Below are 20,889 nucleotides of genomic sequence, written 5' to 3'. Positions count from 1 at the left end.
GACTGCCTCAAGAAGGGCTGTTTACTGACCCTTGAACTGATCTGGTGACCTATCAAAACACTCTGAAGATCCCAACCTAGTTACTAGGAAGGAACCAATGTAACAAGCATTGGAACATCCTGTACCTTAAATGTTACTATCTCCACAGACTGCTAATTTAACACCCACAGACACACAGATCAATGGACTCCCTACTCTAGTGCTTCAGTATTTAATTGAAGTTGACACTTCAATGCAGGTGGTACTGTACTATTCAGATGCAACACTAAACTAAGTCCCTTCCTGCTGCTTCAGTTGTGTCTAAAAGATTCAACTAGACTGAAGATCAGGGCTTCCTGGTATCCTGGCCTGAGCCAAAACAGACTAACTAGTCAATATGCTGTTGGTAGAAATTTTGCTGCATGCAAAATGACTACCACGTTTATTGCATAATAACAGTGACTACATTTTAGAAGAGTTCACTGGTTTTCCTAAAGGCACCAATTCTGCTTCATGAATGTGAATTATTTCTAGAGGCTATATTTTCCTTTATTCACTATTTCTTTAAAAAGTAATCATGTGTATAATGCAGGGATCGACAGAGATCGAAACAAGCCATACATAAAATCCACCACATAGCGTCTCCACTGAGCAGCAAAAGCATAACCTGGAGCACTTTTACTCAGCGAGTCAATGTAGACTTAAATACTGAGTAAACATTACTTGCAAGGATAAAAACAAAAAACTGCGGATGCTGGAAATCCAAAACAAAAACAGAATTACCTGGAAAAACTCAGCAGGTCTGGAAGCATTGGGGGAGAAGAAAAGAGTTGAGATTTCGAGTCCTCATGACCCTTCAACAGAACTGAGTGAATATTAGGAGAGGGGTGAAATATAAGCTGGTTTAAGGTTGCGGGGGGGGTGGTGGTGCCGGGTGGAGAGAAGTGGGGCGGGGGAGGGGGGGTGTGGTTGTAGGGACAAGCAAGCAGTGATAGGAGCAGAAAATCAAAAGATGTCACAGACAGAAGAACAAAGGAGTGTTGAAGGTGGTGATATTATCTAAACGAATGAGCTAATTAAGAATGGATGGCAGGACACTCAAGGTACAGCTCTAGTGGGGGTGGGGTGGAAAGACTAACAGGGCATAAACGATATAGATTTAAAAATAATGGAAATAGCTGGGAAAAGAAAAATCTATATAAATTATTGGAAGAGCAAAAGGAAGGGGAAAGAAACTGAAAGGGGGTGGGGATGGAGGAGGGAGTTCAAGATCTAAAGTTGCTGAATTCAATATTCAGTCTGGAAGGCTGTAAAGTGCCTAGTCGGAAGATGAGGGGCTGTTCCTCCAGTTTGCGTTGGGCTTCACTGGAACAATGCAGCAAGCCAAGGACAGACATGTGGGCAAGAGAGCAGGGTGGAGTGTTAAAATGGCAAGCGACAGGGAGGTTTCGGTCTTTCTTGCGGACAGACCGCAGGTGTACTGCAAAGCGGTCGCCCACTTTACGTTTGGTCTCTCCAATGTAGAGGAGACCGCATTGGGAGCAACGAATGCAGTAGACTAAGTTGGGGGAAATGCAAGTGAAATGCTGCTTCACTTGAAAGGAGTGTTTGGGCCCTTGGACGGTGAGGAGAGAGGGATTGAAGGGGCAGGTGTTGCATCTTTTGCGTGGGCATGGGGAGGTGCCATAGGTAGGGGGTTGAGAAGTAGGGGGTGATGGAGGAGTGGACCAGGGTGTCCTGGAGGGAACAATCCCTATGGAATGTCGCCGGGGTGGGGTGAAGGGAAGATGTGTTTGGTGGTGGCATCATGCTGGAGTTGGCGGAAGTGGCGGAGGATGATCCTTTGAATGCGGAGGCTGGTGGGGTGATAAGTGAGGACAAGGGGGACCCTATCATGTTTCTGGGAGGGAGGAGAAGGAGTGAGGGCGGATGCGCGGGAGATGGGCCGGACACGGTTGAGGGCCCTGTCAACGACCGTGGGTGGAAAACCTCGGTTAAGGAAGAAGGAGGACATGTCAGAGGAACTGTTTTTGAAGGTAGCATCATCAGAACAGATGCGACGGAGGCGAAGGAAGTGAGAGAATGGGATGGAGTCCTTATAGGAAGCGGGGTGTGAGGAGCTGTAATCGAGGTAGCTGTGGGAGTCGGTAAGCTTGTAATGGATATTGGTGGACAGTCTATCACCAGAAATTGAGACAGAGAGGTCAAGGAAGGGAAGGGAAGTGTCAAAGATGGACCATGTGAAAATGATGGAGGGGTGGAGATTGGAAGCAAAATTAATAAATTTTTCCAGGTCCCGAGGAGAGCATGAAGCAGCACCGAAGCAATCATCGATGTACCGGAGAAAGAGTTGTGGGAGGGGGCCAGAGTAGGAGCGGAACAAGAATGTTCCACATACCCCATAAAGAGATAGGCATAGCTGGGGCCCATGCGGGTACCCATAGCCACACCTTCTATTTGGAGGAAGTGAGAGGAGTTAAAGAAGAAATTGTTCAGTGTGAGAGCCAGATGGAGGAGAGTAATGGTGGATGGGGATTGTTCAGGCCTCTGTTCGAGGAAGAAACTAAGGGCCCTCAGACCATCCCAGAGCGTCAACTCGCAGACACTTCCTTCTACCTCTCCCTGGACCATGACTCCACCACTGAACATCAAGCCATTGTTTCCAGGACTGTCACTGACCTCATCTCCTCTGGAGATCTTCCTCCCACAGCTTCCAACCTGATAGTCGCCCAACCTCGGATGGCCCGCTTGTACCTCCTACCCAAAATCCGCAAACAGAACTGTCCCGGCAGACCGATTGTCTCAGCCTGTTCCTGCCCCATGGAACTCATTTCTCGTTATCTTGACTCCCTTCTCTCTCCCCTTGTCCAGTCCCTTCCCACCTATATCCGTGATTCCTCTGACACCTTACGTCACATCAACGATTTCCAGTTCCCTGGCCCGAACCGCTTCATCTTCACCATGGACGTCCAATCCCTCTACACCTCCATCCCCCACCAGGATGGTCTGAGGGCCCTTAGCTTCTTCCTCGAACAGAGACCCGAACAATCCCCATCCACCACTACTCTCCAATGTTTGGCTGAATTTGTTCTCACACTGAACAATTTCTCCTTTAACTCCTCTCACTTCCTCCAAATAAAAAGTGTGGCTATGGGTACCCGCATGGGCCCCAGCTATGCCTGTCTCTTTATGGGGTATGTGGAACATTCCTTGTTCCACTCCTACTCCGGCCCCCTCCCATAACTCTTTCTCCGGTACATCGATGATTACTTCGGTGCTGCTTCATGTTCTCGTCGGGACCTGGAAAAATTTATTAATTTTGCTTCCAATCTCCACCCCTCCATCATTTTCACATGGTCCATCTCTGACACTTCCCTTCCCTTCCTTGACCTCTCTGTCTCAATCTCTGGTGATAGACTGTCCACCAATATCCATTACAAACCTACCAACTCCCACAGCTACCTCGACAACAGCTGCTCACACCCTGCTTCCTGTAAGGACTCCATCCCATTCTCTCACTTCCTTCGCCTCCGTCGCATCTGTTCTGATGATGCTACCTTCAAAAACAGTTCCTCTGACATGTCCTCCTTCTTCCTTAACCGAGGTTTTCCACCCACGGTCGTTGACAGGGCCCTCAACCGTGTCCGGCCCATCTCCTGCGCATCCGCCCTCATGCCTTCTCCTCCCTCCCAGAAACATGATAGGGTCCCCCTTGTCCTCACTTATCACCCCACCAGCCTCCGCATTAAAGGATCATCTTCCGCCATTTCCGCCAACTCCAGCATGATGCCACCAACAAACACATCTTCCCTTCACCCCCCAGGCGACATTCCATAGGGATCGTTCCCTCCAGGACACCCTGGTCCTCTCCTCCATCACCCCCTACTCCTCAACCCCCACCTATGGCACCTCCCCATGCCCACGCAAAAGATGCAACACCTGCCCCTTCACTTCCTCCCTCCACACCATCCAAGGGCCCAAACACTCAAGTGAAGCAGCATTTCACTTTCATTTCCCCAACTTAGTCTACTGCATTTGTTGCTCCCAATGCAGAACACCTGCGGTCTGTCCACAAGAAAGACCGAAACCTCCCTGTCGCTTGCCATTTTAACACTCCATCCTGCCCCCTTCCCACATGTCTGTCCTTGGCTTGCTGCATTGTTCCAGTGAAGCCCAACGCAAACTGGAGAAACAACACCTCATCTTCCGACTAGGCACTTTACAGCCTTCCAGACTGAATATTGAATTCAACAACTTTAGATCTTGAACTCTCTCCTCCATCCCCACCCCCTTTCCATTTCTTCCCCCTTCCTTTTGTTTTTTCCAATAATTTATTAGATTTTTCTTCTCCCACCTATTTCCATTATTTTTAAATCTATATCATTTATGCCCTGTTAGTCTTTCCACCCCACCCCCACTAGAGCTATCTGTACATTGCGTGTCCTGCCATCCATTCTTAATTAGCTCATTCATTTAGATAATATCACCACCTTCAACACCTCTTTGTTCTTCTGTCTGTGACATCTTTTATTATCTGCTCCTATCACTGCTTGCTTGTCCCTACAACCACACCACCCCGCCCCACTTCTCTCCCCACACCCTCCCCCCTCATCTTAAACCCCTCTCCTAATATTCACTCAGTTCTGTTGAAGGATCATGAGGACTCGAAACGTCAACTCTTTTCTCCGCCGATGCTGCCAGACCTACTGAGTTTTTCCAGGTAATTCTGTTTTTGTTTTGGATTTCCAGCATCCGCAGTTTTTTGTTTTTACCTCTGTTTTTGTAATTACTTGCAAGGAGTTCAGATGAGTCCTGTTAATCACTTTTATCAGTGTAGAAACTGAGAGAAAGAAATTGTGTTGAGACAGCCAATTACAATGTTTGCAAAAGTAACCCGTATTATCTGCTTTCCACAGCCATTGATTTCCTGGAAAAGATTTTGACATTTAACTCTATGGATCGATTAACTGCTGAAGAAGGCCTGGCACACCTCTTTATGAGCCCTTATTCCTGCCCCCAAGATGAACCAATATCCCAGCATCCTTTCAGGATCGAAGATGAGATAGATGATATAATGTTGATGGAAGCGAGTCGGAGCCAGATGTCAAACTGGGCGAGGTATTACATAATAATTAGCATGAATTATGTTCTGCAATGTGTACTAAGAAATGAACCTGATTCTTAAGACACTATTCTTTCCATAGAGTTTACCGCTGTCCACACCAGAACATACTTTAATCCAATTATGTGTTGCATTTAATCCTCTAACTTTGCACCAACAGTTCTGAGACTTAGAAGGAGTTGGTAACTCATGACAATGTGCTGTCATAGGAGGAAGGGAATCTGGAAGACAGGAAACCCTCATCTTCTTTCTTTTATCTTCTACTCGCTCGATCAATAATGGTACTGGAAAAAGTTACCCCAGTGTCTTAGTGGGATACATCAGACTATTGTACTGAGCCTTACAAATCATAGAAAGACTCAGAATTAACCACTGCCATCCCCCCACCCCCCCAACCAACCCCCCAACCCCCAGCCTATACTGAGTTACAGGTTGCATCCAGCAGCATCAAATTCCTCCAAAGAAGAAAAATATAAATGAATCAGCTCAGGATTCAACTGCTAACTTCAATAGATCCTGCTGGAAATTCCATGTATGCATATCAAACAGTGGTAAATTCAGGTCCAGCCACCATGTCCTTTACAGCCACTAACAAATACTAAATGAACACTTGAGCAAGAAAACAGGAGGCTAGCTGCACCTATAGAACTGCACCCCAACTAAAAGCAGCTGTGGGGCTGAGGGGAGGTAAGGGAGAAGGGGTGGGAGAGAGGAAGTGTTTAGTCATGATTCTCCGGCCATCATGACTGTGGCAGGCTTGTTGGACCAGCTGTTTTCTTTACTTGCCAATCAATTTTCTATGTTCAGGACAGAAGGAAATTTTTTTAATAAGAGAGTGGGAGCAGATTGCCTGCTATCTAGAGAAACAGAAGATAAAATGTATAAATGCGAAACAAATACCACATTTGCAGTGTGATATTCTTATCCAGTTGTTAATGTACGCCAGTATGACTTTAAAATGAAAGTTGTGTTCACTAAATTAGCACTTGAAAGGACAATGTTGCTATAAGTTATCTCACAAGATACCTTGTTTTATAGAGCAAATCGTCATATTTGCCTAATTGTTTATTTTCCGGATCATTTGAATCAAAAGTAGAATGAAAACATTTTAAAGCACATTACCACGCCTATACGCTAATATTTAAAATTATGTCAGCAGACTTGCTGGGTGTGTAAACAAATAGTGTAACTGGAATAATGTAAACAATTGTAACATTCTGAGCAAAATAAAGACAGAGATAGGTATAGTTTGACAGCTGCAGAACAAGCTTTACAAGGAGGTTAACATGTTAGTATCTGGCCACATTTTTAAGATTAGACTGTCCTTAACCATTCCAGGGAATGTTTTACACTGGAGTAGGCAGTTTATCTGCTATTTTTTTGCAATTGGGTCTTTTTTGTATTTTGTATTTTGATATGATGTTTTAATATAATATAATATTTAATATAATATAGTATGTATCTTTACTCCTTTTCCACTATGGTACCATTGTATCACACACTGTCTTCAGCTGAAAAACCTCTGCCATCACAAGTGACCTTGGGAAACTGCCCTTTCCCTACTGGAAAGTATCATGTAGCAGCAGAGTATAAATCACAAACTGACTATCTATTGTGTCATGGGCACAAATCCTTGGCCTATCATTCTAATGAGCAAAGTGTACTTTGCTTCCTCATAATTCCTGTTCAAAATTAGACAGTGGCCCTCGGCACCTGTAGCCTAGAATGAGAAAAATCATCCAAGGTTCTGATTTCTACTTCAAAGTAATTGTGTGTGACACTTTTAGCTCTTTTCACAAACTTAGGACATTCCAAAGTATTTTTTAGCCAATGAAGTAGTCACTATTGTAATGTGTGAAACACGGCAGCCAATTTGCGCACAGCAAGATCTCACAAACAGTAATGTGATAATGAATGTTGATTGAGGGATAAATATTGGTCAGGACATTGGGGGTAACTCCCTTGCTCTCTGTTGAAATGATGGGGCAAAATAGAATCTTTTTAGAAAAAATTTTGAGTGGTTTGTGGAAACACAGTAACCAGGTTGTGTAGTCAGAGTGATGAATTTACATGGGGCAAAACCTGTTATAATCATAAGAACTTAAAATAGGGGGGGAAATATCGATAACAGTCAAATTATCATGACTGGATTACCTGCAGATGTTAGATTTTAAACATATCATAAAAATATTTATCACAAGTGCTGAAATATTATATTTCTCCCCTAACGCACCTGGACCTTTTGCAGCAGGCCTATTCATTTCACTCCAGACAGGTCTCTTGTAGCTGGTTTGGTTTTCTGTCACTCGCCCCTGGCATACCCAATACTTGTTGAGTGTGCAGCATTTCAAATCCTGGGATAAGATGCTCCAGACCATATCCCAGAGTACTTTAATAATAGATAAAAGTTAAAAAAAGAATTAAAATTTGGGATGGGGGAGTGTGAGCTTTTGTGTGATGATAGTGCAAGGTATAATTTCAATTTCTTTAGCTGCTACACATGTTTGGTGTATATTGAGTTATTGGAAAATAGGTGAATATTTTCGTGATACTATTTTGCTGTAGAATGGAAAATTAAATTTGCTCAACTTAAAAACTTCCAGCACCAGGATACCCAGATCCCTCTGAATCAAAGAGCTCTGCTATCTCTCACCATTTCGATAATATGCTTCTTTTTCATTCTTCCTCCCAAAATGGACAAGTTCACATTTATGCACATTATATTCCATTTGCCAGATCTTTACCCGCTCACTTAACCTATCTCCTTTTGTAGCCGCCATGTGTCCTCTTCACAATTTACTTTATTCCCTATCTTTGTGTCATCAGCAAATTTAGCAACCGTACCTTTGGTTCCTTCATCCAAGTTGTTTGTGTAAATTGCAAAAAGTTGAAGTCCCAGCAGTGATCCCAATGGCACACTACTTGTTACATCTTGCCAACCAGAAAAAGACCCATTTAGGCCTACTCTCTGTTTTATGTTAGCTAGGTGGTGGCATACTGGTATTGTCACAGGGCTAATAGTCTAGAGACTCAGGATAAGCTCTGAGGACCTGGGTTCAAATCCCACCATGGTAGATAGTGAAATTTGAATTCAAAAATACAATCAGGTGACCATGAAACCATTGCTGATTGTCATAAAAACCCATCTAGTTCACTAATGTCCTTTAGGGAAAGAAATCTGCTGGCCTACATGTGACTCCAGACCCACAGCAATGTGACTCTTAAAATGTCCTCTGACTTGACCTAGCAACCCACTCAGTTGTATTAAATCAGTAAAAAGGAATGAAACCGGAGAAATCACCAACCATCAACCTAGGCACTGTAATTGACAATGGCAAACCCAGACTCTGCAGACTCCTGCCAAAGTTGGGAGAGCTGTCTCATAGACTAGTCAAGCAACAGCCTGACATATTCATGTAATCATGCTTTACAGATCATGTCCCAGACACCACCATTGCCATCCCTGGGTATATCCTGTCTCACTGACAGGACAGAACCAGCAAAGGTGGTGATACAGTGGTATACAGTTGGGAGAGAGTTGCCCTGGGAGACCTCAGCATAGACTCCAGACCCCATGAAGTCTCATGGCATCAGGTCAAACAGGCGTGAGGAAACCTTCTGCTGATGATCATGTACCCCACCCTCCCCTGTTGATGAACCTGTACTCCTCCGTGTTAAACACTGCTTGGAGGAAGCACTGGGGGTGGCAAGGGCACAACTGTACTTTGGGTAGGGGGATCTTCAACATCCATCACCAAGAGTGACTTGGTACCACCACAAAGACCAAGCTGGCTGAGTCCTAAAGGACATAGCTGCTAGACTGGGTCTGTGGCAGGTGGTGAGGGAGCCAACAAGAGGGAAAAACATACTTGACCTCATCCTCACCAACCTGTCTGCTGCAGATGCATCTGTCTATGACAGTATCAATAGGAATAACCACCGCACAGTCCTTGTGGAGATGAAGCCCCGGCTTCACATTGAGGATACCTAAAAATGAGGCTCAACCTTGTGAAGCTACATCACAGGACAACTTGCATGCTAAACAGCATAAGCAGCAAGCGATGGACAGAGCTAAGCGATTCCACAAAAACCAATCAGATCTAAGCTCTGTCGTCCTGCCACATCCAGTCATGAATGGTTTTGGACAATTAAACAACTCACTGGAGGAGGAGGATCCATAAATATCCCCACCCTCAATGATGGGGGAGCCCAGCACATCAGTGCAAAAAATAAAGCTGAAGCATGTACAACAATCGTCATCCAGAAGTGCCGAGTGGATGATCCATCTTGGCCTCCTCTGGAGGTCCCCAGCATCACCACAGATGCCAGACTTCAGCTGATTTGACCCACTCCATGAGATATAAAGAAATAGTTGAAGACATTGGATACTGCAAAGGCTATGGGTCCTGACAACATTAAAACCATAGAAAAGTTACAGCACAGAAGGAGGCCATTGGGCCCATCTTGTCTATGCCAGCCCGAGGACACCCAGGTGCCCTTTCTAATCCCACCTTCCTACACCCAGCCCATAGCCCTGCAGCTTACAGCACTTTAGGTGCAGATCCAGGCACTTTTTAAAAGAGTTTAGAGCTTCTTCCTCTACCACCAACTTGGGCAGCGAATTCCAGACACCCACTACCCTCTATGTAACAAAGTTCTTCCTCATGTCCCCCCTACACCTCCTGCCACTTATCTTGAACCTATGTCCCCTGGTTCTAGAATTCTCCACCAAGGGAAACAATTTTATCCTGTCCACTCTATCTATTCCCCTCATAATTTTGTACACTCTGGCAATAGTTCTGAAAACTTGTGCACCAGAACTTTTCATGCCCCTAGCCAAGCTGTTCCAGTACAGCTACAACACTGGCATCTACCTGGCAATGTGTAATTGCCCACCTATGTCCTGTACACAAGAAGCAGGACAAATCCAACCCAGCAAATTACTGCCCCATCAGTCTATTCTTGATCATCAGTAAAGTAATGGAAGAGGTCATCAATAGCGCTATCAAGCTGCAATGGTTTAGCAATAACCTGCCCACTTACGCTCAGTTTGGGTTCCACCAGGGCCAAGCAACTCCTGACCTCATTACAGATATGATTCAAACATGGACATAAGAGCTGACCTCCCGAGGTGAGGTGAGAGCGACTGCCCTTGACAGCAAGGCAGCATTTGACCAAGTGTGGCATCAAGGAGCCCTAGCAAAATTGGAGTCAATGGGAATCAGGGGGAAAAATCTCCACAGGTTGGAGTCATACACAGCACAAAGGAAGATGGTTGTGGTTGTTGGAGGTCAATTATTTCAGTTACAGTACATCACTGCAGGAGTTCCTCAGGGTAGTGTCTAGACCCAACCATTGTCAACTGCTTCATCAATGACCTATCTTCTGTCATAAGGACAGAAGTGCCGACGTTCGCTGATGTTCAATGTTCAGCACCATTTGCGACTCCTCAGCAGTCCATATGCATATGCAGCAAGACCAATATCCAGGCTTGGCAAGTAACATTCGCTCCACACAAGTGCCAGGCAATGACCATCTGCAACAAGAGAGAATCTAACTATCATCCCTTGATATTCAATGGCATTACTATCGCTGAAACCCCTACTATCAATATCCTAGAGGTTACCATTGACCAGAAAATGAACTGGACTAGCCATACAAATACTGTGGCTACAAGAGCGGGTCAGAGGCTAGGAATCTTGCAGCGAGTAACTTACCTCCTGACTCCCTAAAGCCTGTCCACCATCTACAAGGCACAAGTCAGGTGTGTTATGGAATACTCCACGCTTGCCAGGATGAATGCAGCTCCAACAATACTCAAGAAGCTTGACACCATCCAGGACAAATCAGTCTGCTTGATTGGCACCACATCCACAAACATTCACTCCTTCCGCCATCAATGCATACTGGCAGCAGTGTGTACCATCTACAAGATGCACTGCAGGAACTCACCAAGGCTCCTTAGATAGCACCTTCCACGCCCATGACCACTACCATCTAGAAAGACAAGGGCAGCAGCCACATGAGAACACCACCACCTGGAAGTTCCCCTCCAAGCCTCACACCATCCTGACTTGGAAATATTTTGCCGTTCTTTCACTGTCGCTGGGTCAAAATTCTGGAATTCTCTCCCTAACAGCAATGTGGGTGGACCTGCACCACAGGGCCTGCAGCAGTTCAAGAAAGCTGCTCACCATCACCTTCTCAAGGGCAATTATGGATGGGCAAGAAATGCTGGCCTAGCCAGCAACACCATCACCTGCAAGTTCCCCTCCAAGTCAATCACCATCCTGACTTGGAACTATATTGCCGTTCCTTCACTGTCGCTGGGTCAAAATCCTGGAACTCCATCCGTAACACCACTTTGGGTGTACCTACACCACATGGTAGCAGCAGTTGAAAAAAGCAGCTCACCATCACCTTCTCAAGGGCATTAATGATGGGCAATAATTGCTGCCCTGGCCAGCAATGCCCACATCCCATGAAAGGATTAAAAAAATTCTGATATCTCCTTAATTTCTACTACTAATTCCCAGATTCACTTTCTATAGGACCAGCGCTCACTTTGTTAACTCTTTCTTTAAATATCTGTAGAAACTTTTAGCATCCATCATTATATTGCTAGCTAGCTATCTTTCATATTCTAATTTTTCCCTCCTTATCACATTTTTGTCATTCTTTGCTGTTCTTTAGATTCTATCCAATCTTCTGACTTGCCACCTGTCTTTGCACAATTATATGCTTTTTCTTTAAGTTTGATACTGTCTTTAACCATTTTAGCTAACCACGGATGGTGGGTCCTCCTCTTGGAATTTTTTTTTTCTCGCTGGAATGGAGAATCTTATATATTTCAATAAGATTACCTCTCATTCTTCTAAACTCCAATGAGTATATACCCAACATGCTCAACCTTTCCTAGCAAGACAACCTCTTCATCCCAAAAATCAGCCTTGTGACCAATAGGTAGCACTGTCGCCTCTGGGTTACAAAGTTGTGGGTTCAGCTCCCGCTCTAGGATGTGAGTACAAAAATTAAGTTTGACATTCCAATGCAGTACCAAAGGAGTGATGCACTGTTGGAGGTGCCATCTTTTGGATAAGACGTTAAACTGAGGCCTCGCCTGCTCTCTCAGATAGACATAAAAGATTAAATGGCACTATTTCAAAGAAGAGCAGAGGAGTTATCCTCAGTGCCCTGGCCAATACTTATCCCTCCATCAACATCAAGAAAACAGATTATGTGGTCTTTATCATATTGCTGTTTGTGGGAGTTTGCCCAGATTGACTGCTGCATTTCCTACGTTACAACAGTGACTGCATTTCAAAAGTACTTAATTAGCTGTAAAATAATTTGTGAATTCTGATAGTCATGGAAGGCATTATCTAAATGCAAGTGTTTAATTCTTTTTCTTTCAGTTGAACATTTTGTTTACGTGGTATTTGCATGAGTGTACATTAATTAGTCTATCAACACAACTGTTCAGCACCATTCGCGACTCCTCAGATACTGAAGCAGTCCCTGTCCAAATGCAGCAAGACCTGGACAATATCCAGGCTTGGGCTGACAAGTGACAACTAACATTCACGGCACACAAGTGTCAGGCAATGACCATCTCCAACAAGAGAGAATCCAACCACCGTCCCTTGATCTTCAATGGCATTACCATCACTGAATCCCCCACTATCAACATCCTGGAGATTAACATTGACCAGAAACTGAACTGGACTAGCCATATAAATACTGTGGCTACAAGAGCGGGTCAGAGGCTAGGAATCATGCGATGAGTAACTCACCTCCTGATTCCCCAAAGCCTGTCCACCATCTACAAGGCACAAGTCAGGAATGTGATGGAATACTCCCCATTTGCCTGGATGAGTGCAGCTCCAACAACATTGAAGAAGATGGACACCATCCAGGACAAAGCAACTCACTTGATTGGCACCACATCCACAAACATCCACTCCCTCCAGCATTGACATACAGTAGCAGTAGTGTGTACCATCTATAAGATGCACTGCAGGAATTCACCAAGGCTCCTTAGACAGCACCTTCCAAACCCATGACCACTACCACCTGAAAGGACAAGGGTAGCAGATACTTGGGAACACCACCACCTGGAAGTTCCCCTCCAAGTCACTCACAATCCTGACTTGGAAATATATCTCCGTTCCTTCATTGTTACTGGGTCAAAATGCTGGAACTGCCTTCCTAACAGCACTATGGGTGTACCTACACCACTGGACTGCAGTGGTTCAAGAAGGCAGCTCACAACCACCTTCTCACGGGCAACTCGAGATGGGCAATAAATGCTGGCCAAGCCAGCAAAGCCCACATCTCGTGAATGAATAAAAAAATTGTACATACTCATACAGCAGTGTTTTGTATTTCAGTGCAGATGTGGAAGTATTATCCTGCCTTGTAGTGGTTATGAGTCATCACCACTCCTTTGCTGACTGAAACAGATGTCCACCCATCATGGGACTTGTTTCTCCTTCGATGAACCACAATTTGGAGAATGTAGAGTCACAGAAATGGCAGCAGAACATGTGAGCAAGATATATGTTCAGGGACCTCAGCCGCACATTAGAAATTAAGTTAATTTTACTTTAAGTAACACCGACCGTAAATTTGAAAACTACAAGGATTTTCCCTCAATGGTTTATAGTTGATTTAAAATGCCTAATCATTTTTTAAATTCATTGATTCATGGGATACAGATGTTGCTGGCAAGGTCAGCATTTCTTGTGAATCCTTAATAGCAGTTGAGAAGGTAGTTTTTAAATGCCAACAAGCCTGTGTGGTGTAGGTGTTCTCACAGTGCAGTTAGATAGGAAGTTCCAGGACCTTGATTCAGTGATGACGAAGGAACAGATATATATTTCCAAGTCAAGGTGGTATATGACTTGGAGTGAAACTTGCAGGTGGTGGTCTTCCAACATCTGATGCCCCTGTTCTTCTCTGTTGTAGAGGTGTGCGCCTGAGCCATATTGACAGTAAGACCTCGAGTTTGTTACACAGTCTATGTCAATTTAGTTATTCTTAGCAGAGGGCAGCAAGCTAAAGCTGTACTAGTGCCTATGGGATATGGAGACAAAAATGAGATTTGCTCCTGGTTGAAGTGCATTGATCCCTGCCAGGTAAGGTGTGCATGTTGGGCAATGGGTGGGCACAGAAATGGGCTCAGGCTGTGACCCTCTACAATCAAATAAGTTAACACTGTCAGTCTGTTCTTGTACAAGACTGGCTATTTAATCAAGATATCAGAAGGTTAACTACCAGTGCATAGTGTCAAAACATGGTGGGATTTAGGCATACGTGCTCCATCCTCAACACGGCTGAATTTTATCTCTGCCGCATAAGGGGTGTGCCATGTATTTTCTCACACTTCCTTACAGAATGAGGGTGATACCTGGGCTGCTCTCAGGTGATTACTCATAGTCTTAGAGCAGCTTTGATGGAATTTTGAAGCCACCCCCTAGTGGGCACATCCAATTGAAAAAAATTATTTAAAAACGTGCAGCCTGAAATTTGCCAAAAGTTAATCGATAGCTGTCACAAAATTACATTTGTTCTTGGCAAAGCATTGCAGATTTAAAACATGTTGCAAGCCAATAAGCTTGATGTTATTCAGCAGGTCTTACAGCATCTGTGGAGACAAAGACAGAGTTAATGTTTCAAGTGCGTATGACTTCTTCAGAACTCTGAAGAAGTATCATATAGACTTGAAACGTTAACCCTGTCTTTCTCTCCACAGATGCTGCAAGGCCTATTGAGTTTTTCTGGCGTTTTCTGTTTTTGTTTCAGATTTCCAGTATCTGCAGTATTTTGCTTTTAACTTGATATTATTACCAGCTGTTTGTCTTTGACAATTTTACAATCACCAATTTTGTTGCAGATATCACGACAGCCTCTCTTCCGACTTGGAACTGCTCCGAGACAAATATGGTGAAATGGATGAAGCGCAGCGTGATCCTCGTGCTGCATCCAAAGCTGTTGCAGAGGATGTGCAGGTCGACCCTCGGAAATATTCACAGAGCAGCTCTGAGCGACTCCTGGAGCAGTCCCACACCTCCATGGACCGGATGTGCGAAATGGACTACGGACGGTCATGTGATTATAAAATTGGGTCGCCCTCCTATCTGGATAGACTTTTGTGGAGGGACAACAAGCCCCACCATTACTCGGAGCCTAAGCTCATTTTGGATTTATCTCACAGGAAAAGAACTGCAACTGCCTCCTGTGTGGCCGTCTCGCTGGATGAAGGGAAATCTGACCTCCTTTTGAAGGTCTCAGACTGTAAGAATGGGAGCCTTTTTAAAATCGATTGCTCTAGCTCACTGCCAAATATTCAGGAAAGGAGCCAGCCATCATCCCCTCGTACCTTGGCATCTTCAGAAATATCAAATGGAGGGGGCTCCCAATTTGATTTTGATGTCTTCATATCGAGAGCCTTGAAGCTTTGCGGGAAGCAAGAAGAGCTAGCAGATAGTAAAATGAATGATTTGAATGGCACCTGCATGCCGGAACATACCAATGAAATTGTTCAGACAGAAGTAAAAGAAAAGGAGAGGTGGTAGAAAATAGGCAATTCTTAGAACAACCGGACAGGAGTTTCAATTCGTCAAGATGGTGTTTCAGCAATGCAACACAAGTAGGGGTTGCTAACCTGAAAAATTAAGGCTTGGGAGAGGTTTAGTTAATCTGTTACATCCAAGACTTAGTGCTTCATCAGTTTGAAAGGTGGCTATAGTAAACACTGACGACTTGTTAACCTTTGAAGACTGTGACAGTACTTCAACCAGCAAGTCAAAGCTTACATTTTTTTGTGTATTCTCAGACAATGATCTTGGCACAATGTGTTACAAGCTTTAATTGTTTTTATTCATTCATGGGATGTGGATGTCGCTGGCTATGCCAGCATTTATTGCCCATCCCTAATTGCCCTTCAGAAGGTGGTGGTGAGCTGCCTTCTTGAAGCCCTGCAGTCTATGTGGTGTAGGTACACCCATAGTGCTGTTAGCAAGGGGGTTCCAGGATTTTGACCCAGTGACAGTGAAGGAATGGTGATATATTTCCAAGTCAGGATGGTGAGTGGCTTGGAGAGGAATATCCAAGTGGTGGTCTTTCCATGTATCTGCTGCCCTTGTCCGCCTAGATGGTAGTGGTCGTGGGTTTGGCAGGTGCTGTCTAAGGAACCTTGATGAGTTCCTGCCGTGCATCTTGTGGATGGTACACACTGCTGCTACTGTGCGTTGGTGGTGGAGGGAGTGAATATTTGTGGATGAGATGCCAATCTAGTGGGTTGCTTTGTCCTGGATGGTACCAAGCTTCTTGAGTATTATTGGAGCTGCACTCATCCAGGCAAGTGGAGAGTATTCCAACACACTCCTGACATGTGCCTTGTAGATGGTGGACAGGCTTTGTGGAGTCAGGAGGTGAGCTACTCTCCACAGGATTCCTAGCGCCTGACCTGCTCTTGTAGCCACAGTATTTATATGGTTAGTCCAGTTCAGTTTCTGATCAATGGTAACCCCCAGGATGTTGATAGGGGGGGAATCAATGATGTTAATGCCATTGAAGGTCAAGGGGTGATGGTTAGATTCTCTCTTGTTGGAAATGGTCATTGCCAGACACTTGTGTGGTGCGAATGTTACTTGCCACTTGTCAGCCCAAGCCTGGATGTTGTCCAGGTCTTGCTGCATTTGGACACGGACTGAAAGACCAATGAGTCTAAATGACACATAGGACAGCATCTTCCGGTCGGCGAGTGGGGGGCGGGGCCCACTCACCGATGCATAAAATGATGCGGGGATACATCGGGCATGTGTCCCGCCATCACCCTTCATCATTTAGATTTGCAGTTCGGCAGGCACACTGCCGAATCGGCTGCATGCCCGCCGAACTGTCAATGGCCTATTAAGGCCATAAAAAACTAATTAAGATGATTAATGGACCTGCCTGTTGAACCTTAAGGTTGGCGGTCAGGCCGGGAGCCTAGGGGGTCTTTGGAAAAAAACATGAATCCTTATCCACAGGCGGGATGAGGTTTCATGAGGATATTTAAATTTTTATGAAATGTTTCAATAAAAGTTATGGTCATGTCCCAACTCATGTGACACTGTCACATGAGGGGACATGGCAGGGAAGTTTTTTTTATCACCTTTATTTGAAGTTTTCAATCGGAGCCAACCTCCTTGAGGCAGCACTTTGCCTCAGGGAGATTTGTGCAGTCTTCGCTCTTTGCACACAAGAGTGCACTCCCGGCTCTGGGAATCCCCCCCGCACGCACAGGGAACGCATAGCACTTCCTGGCGCACATCACGCTGGGCAGGCCTTAATTGGCCCACCCATGTTAAATGCCTCCCCCCACGCCCCCCCGACTGGGGGTGCCGATCGGAAGGTCGCTCGCCTGCTCCCGCACTTCCGCATCCCCCCCCTCGATGGGGGGAAAATGTTGCCCATAGAATCACAGAATAGTTACAGCACAGAAGGGGGCCATTTGACCTATCATGTCTGTGGCTGGCCCACTGTGGGAACAATGTTCCTACTGTCACTGCCCTGCCTTTTCCCTGCGGTTGGTCCTGCAAAGTTTTACTTTTCCGATAATGATCCAATTCTCTTTTGAAAGCCTCGATTGAACCTGCCTACACCTCAATCTCAGACAGTGCATTCCAGACCCTAACCACTCTCTGCATGAAAAAGTTTTTCCTCATGTCCCCATTGCTTCTTTTGCCAGTTACCTTAAATCTGTGCCCTCTGGTTCTCAATCCTTGCACCAATAGGAACAGTTCCTCCCTATCTACTCTGTCCAAACCCTCATGATTATGAATGCCTTGATCAAATTTCCTCTCAATCTTCTCTTTTCCAAGGGGAACAGGCCCCAACCTTTCCAATCTTTCTACGTAACAGAAGTTTCTCATCCCTGGAGCCATTCTTGTGAAATAAAAACAGGAAACCTGGCAGCCATCTGTGGAGCGAGAAACAGTGTTAATGGCCAGAATTTTTCCTTCAGAGTGGGGCGCATGCCCGACACACCGGAAAGTATTATAACGCATGATGACGTCAGGCATGTGTCCCTACATCACAGCGCACTCGCGCGATATTTTGTTCGGTGGGTGCGCACCAGTCAGCTGCACGTCCGCCGATAATTGAAAGGCCTATTAACGCCATTAAGGACCAAATTAACTTGAAAGTTACGCTGCCTGTCCAACCTCATGGTCCAACCAAGCAGCCTTTACATTTTTTAGGAAACCTCATCCACAAGCAGGATGAGGTTTTCTAAAGTTAATGCTAACTAAATAAAACCTTTATTTTGAAAATAAAAATGTTTCCCATCTCATGTGACACAGTCACCTGAGGGGACATGTTTAATTAAATTTTTAATGTCTTTAATAATTTTTTCAAAAAGCATTTCACTCTCCCTGAGGCAGCTCTGTGTTCAGTGCTACTGCTCGCGATCCATGCAGGGCAGGCCTTAATTGGCCCACCTGTGTGAAACCGCGGTTGGCCAGAATTTCACCCTTGTCGGGTAGGCTCGGTGGGGGCGGTTGGGATGCTGACCACCACCTGCGATCGAGGCCGGAAGATGATTTCACGCTGGCGAGCCAAATAAGGACCCCCCCCCACCATCCCCCCACCCCACCCCCCAGCGTGAAATATAAGCGGCAGCGCTGCCTGTGCAGGCGGGGGAAGGAGGGTAAGCCGAGTGAGCGTTAACTTCATGTTTGCGTGCCAGTGAGCGCTTCAAAATCTCCCTGAGGCATAGAGCTGCCTGGGGGAGATGAAGAGTTTTAAAAAAAATGAAGAACTTAAAAATGTTATAACACATCTCCATGTTATTAATTAAGTTTTAAAATTTTTATTTTATTTTTATTTGCTTTAGGAAACCTCATCCCGCCCGTGGATGAGGTTTCCTAAAAAGTGCAAAGGCCATCTGGCCTTTTCGCCTGCCCGTCAACTGTAAGGTTGGACGGATAATGAAAAATTTCCTTTAATAACCTTGTTAGTGGCCTTAAGAGGCCTTTTAATTGTCGGCAGGCACACTGCTGACTCCGCCCCCTGCCCGCTGACCGAAATACCGCGCAACTGCGCTTTGATGTTGGGACGCTCGCTCAAAGTCTACACGTGTCATTTTACACTTGAGCAGGACAGGCACGTGCACACGCCAAGCTAAAATTTTTGCCCATTATAAACTAATATTCTGGCAATAGTACTAAAGACTTGTGCTCAAGAATATGCCATGCCCCTAGCCAAGCTGTTCCAGTACAGCTACAACACTGGCATCTACCTGGCAATGTAGAAAATTGCCCAGGTATGTCCTCTCCACAAAAACCAGGACAAATCCAACCCAGCCATTTACTGCCCCATCAGTCTACTCTCTACCATAAGTAAAGTGATTGAAGGGATCATCAATAGTGCTATCAAGTAGAACTTGCTTAGCAATAACCTGCTCACTGACACTCAATTTGGGTTCCGCCAGGACCACTCAGCTCCTGACCTCCTTACAGCCTTGGTTCAAACATGGCCAAAAGAACTGAACTCCTGAGGTGAGGTGAGAGTGACTGCCCTTGACATCAAGGCTACATTTGACCGAGTGTGACATCAAGGTGCTCTAGCAAAACTGGAGTCAATGGAACCAGGGAGAAAGCTCTCCACTGGTTGGAGTCATACCTAGCACAAAGGAAGATGGTTGTGGTTGTTGGACGTCAGTAATCTCAGTTCCAGGACGTCACTGCAGGAGTTCCTCAGGGTAGTGTCCTTGGCCCAACCATCTTCATCTGCTTCATCAATGACCTTCCTTCCATCATAAGGTCAGAAGTGAAGATGTTCGCTGATGATTGCACAATGTTCAGCACCATTCGCAACTCCTCATGAAGTAGTCCATGTCCATGTGCAGCAAGACCTGGACAATATCTGGGCTTGGACTGACAAGTGGCAAGTTACACTCGCACCACACAAGTGTCAGGCAATGACCATCTCCAACAAAAGAAATCTAAACATCGCCAATTGACATACAATGGCGTTACCATTGCTGAACCCCCCACTAGCAAATTTCTGGAGGCTACCATTGACTAGAAACTGAAATGGGACTGGACTAGCCATATAAATACTGTGGCTACAAAAGCAGGTCAGAGACTAGGAACCCTGCGGTGGGTAACTCACCTCCTGACTCCCCAAAGCCTGTTCACAATCTATAATGCACAAGTCAGGAGCATGATGGAATACTCTCTACTTGCCTGAGTGAGGCCAGCTTCAACAACACTCAAGAAGCGTAACACCATCCAGGAAAAAGCAACTCACTTGATTGGCATAAAAACAAAAAACTGCGGATGCTGGAAATCCAAAACAAAAGCAGAATTACCTGGAAAAACTCAGCAGGTCTGGCAGCATCGGCAGAGAAGAAAAGAGTCCTCATGAAACGTCAACTCTTTTCTTCTCCGCCGATGCTGCCAGACTTGCTGAGTTTTTCCAGGTAATTCTGCTTTTGTCACTTGAATGGCACCCCATCCACATTCACTCCCTCTACCACTGACGCACAGTAGCAGCAGTGTGTACTACCTACAAGATGCACTGCAGGAACTCACCAAGGCTCCTTAGGTAGCACCTTCCAAACCCATGACCACTACCACCTAGAAGGACAAGAGCAGTTGATACATAGGAACGCCACCACCTGGAAGTTCCCCTCCAAGCCACTCACCACCCTGACTTGGAAGTATATCACTGTTCCTTCATTGTCACTGGGTCAAAATCCTGGAACTCCCTCCCTAACAGCACTGTAGGTGTACCTA

General features: G+C 45.3%; 1 protein-coding gene across 1 annotated transcript in view; it reads left to right on the top strand.

Moving 5' to 3' along the window:
* The window catches only part of LOC121281065 (mitogen-activated protein kinase 4-like), a 66,930-nt gene extending 51,252 nt beyond the window's left edge, over positions 1-15,678 (top strand). The window contains exons 4-5 of the mRNA XM_041193694.1: positions 4,896-5,097; positions 14,997-15,678. Coding sequence (XP_041049628.1) covers positions 4,896-5,097; positions 14,997-15,678 — 884 coding nt within the window. The remainder of the gene's footprint in view (positions 1-4,895; positions 5,098-14,996) is intronic.
* Positions 15,679-20,889: the final 5,211 nt, after the last annotated feature.

The sequence above is a fragment of the Carcharodon carcharias genome, chromosome 1, assembly GCF_017639515.1.
Source record: "Carcharodon carcharias isolate sCarCar2 chromosome 1, sCarCar2.pri, whole genome shotgun sequence".
Lineage (NCBI taxonomy): Eukaryota > Metazoa > Chordata > Chondrichthyes > Lamniformes > Lamnidae > Carcharodon > Carcharodon carcharias.
This window is presented reverse-complemented; position numbering and strand designations above follow the sequence as displayed.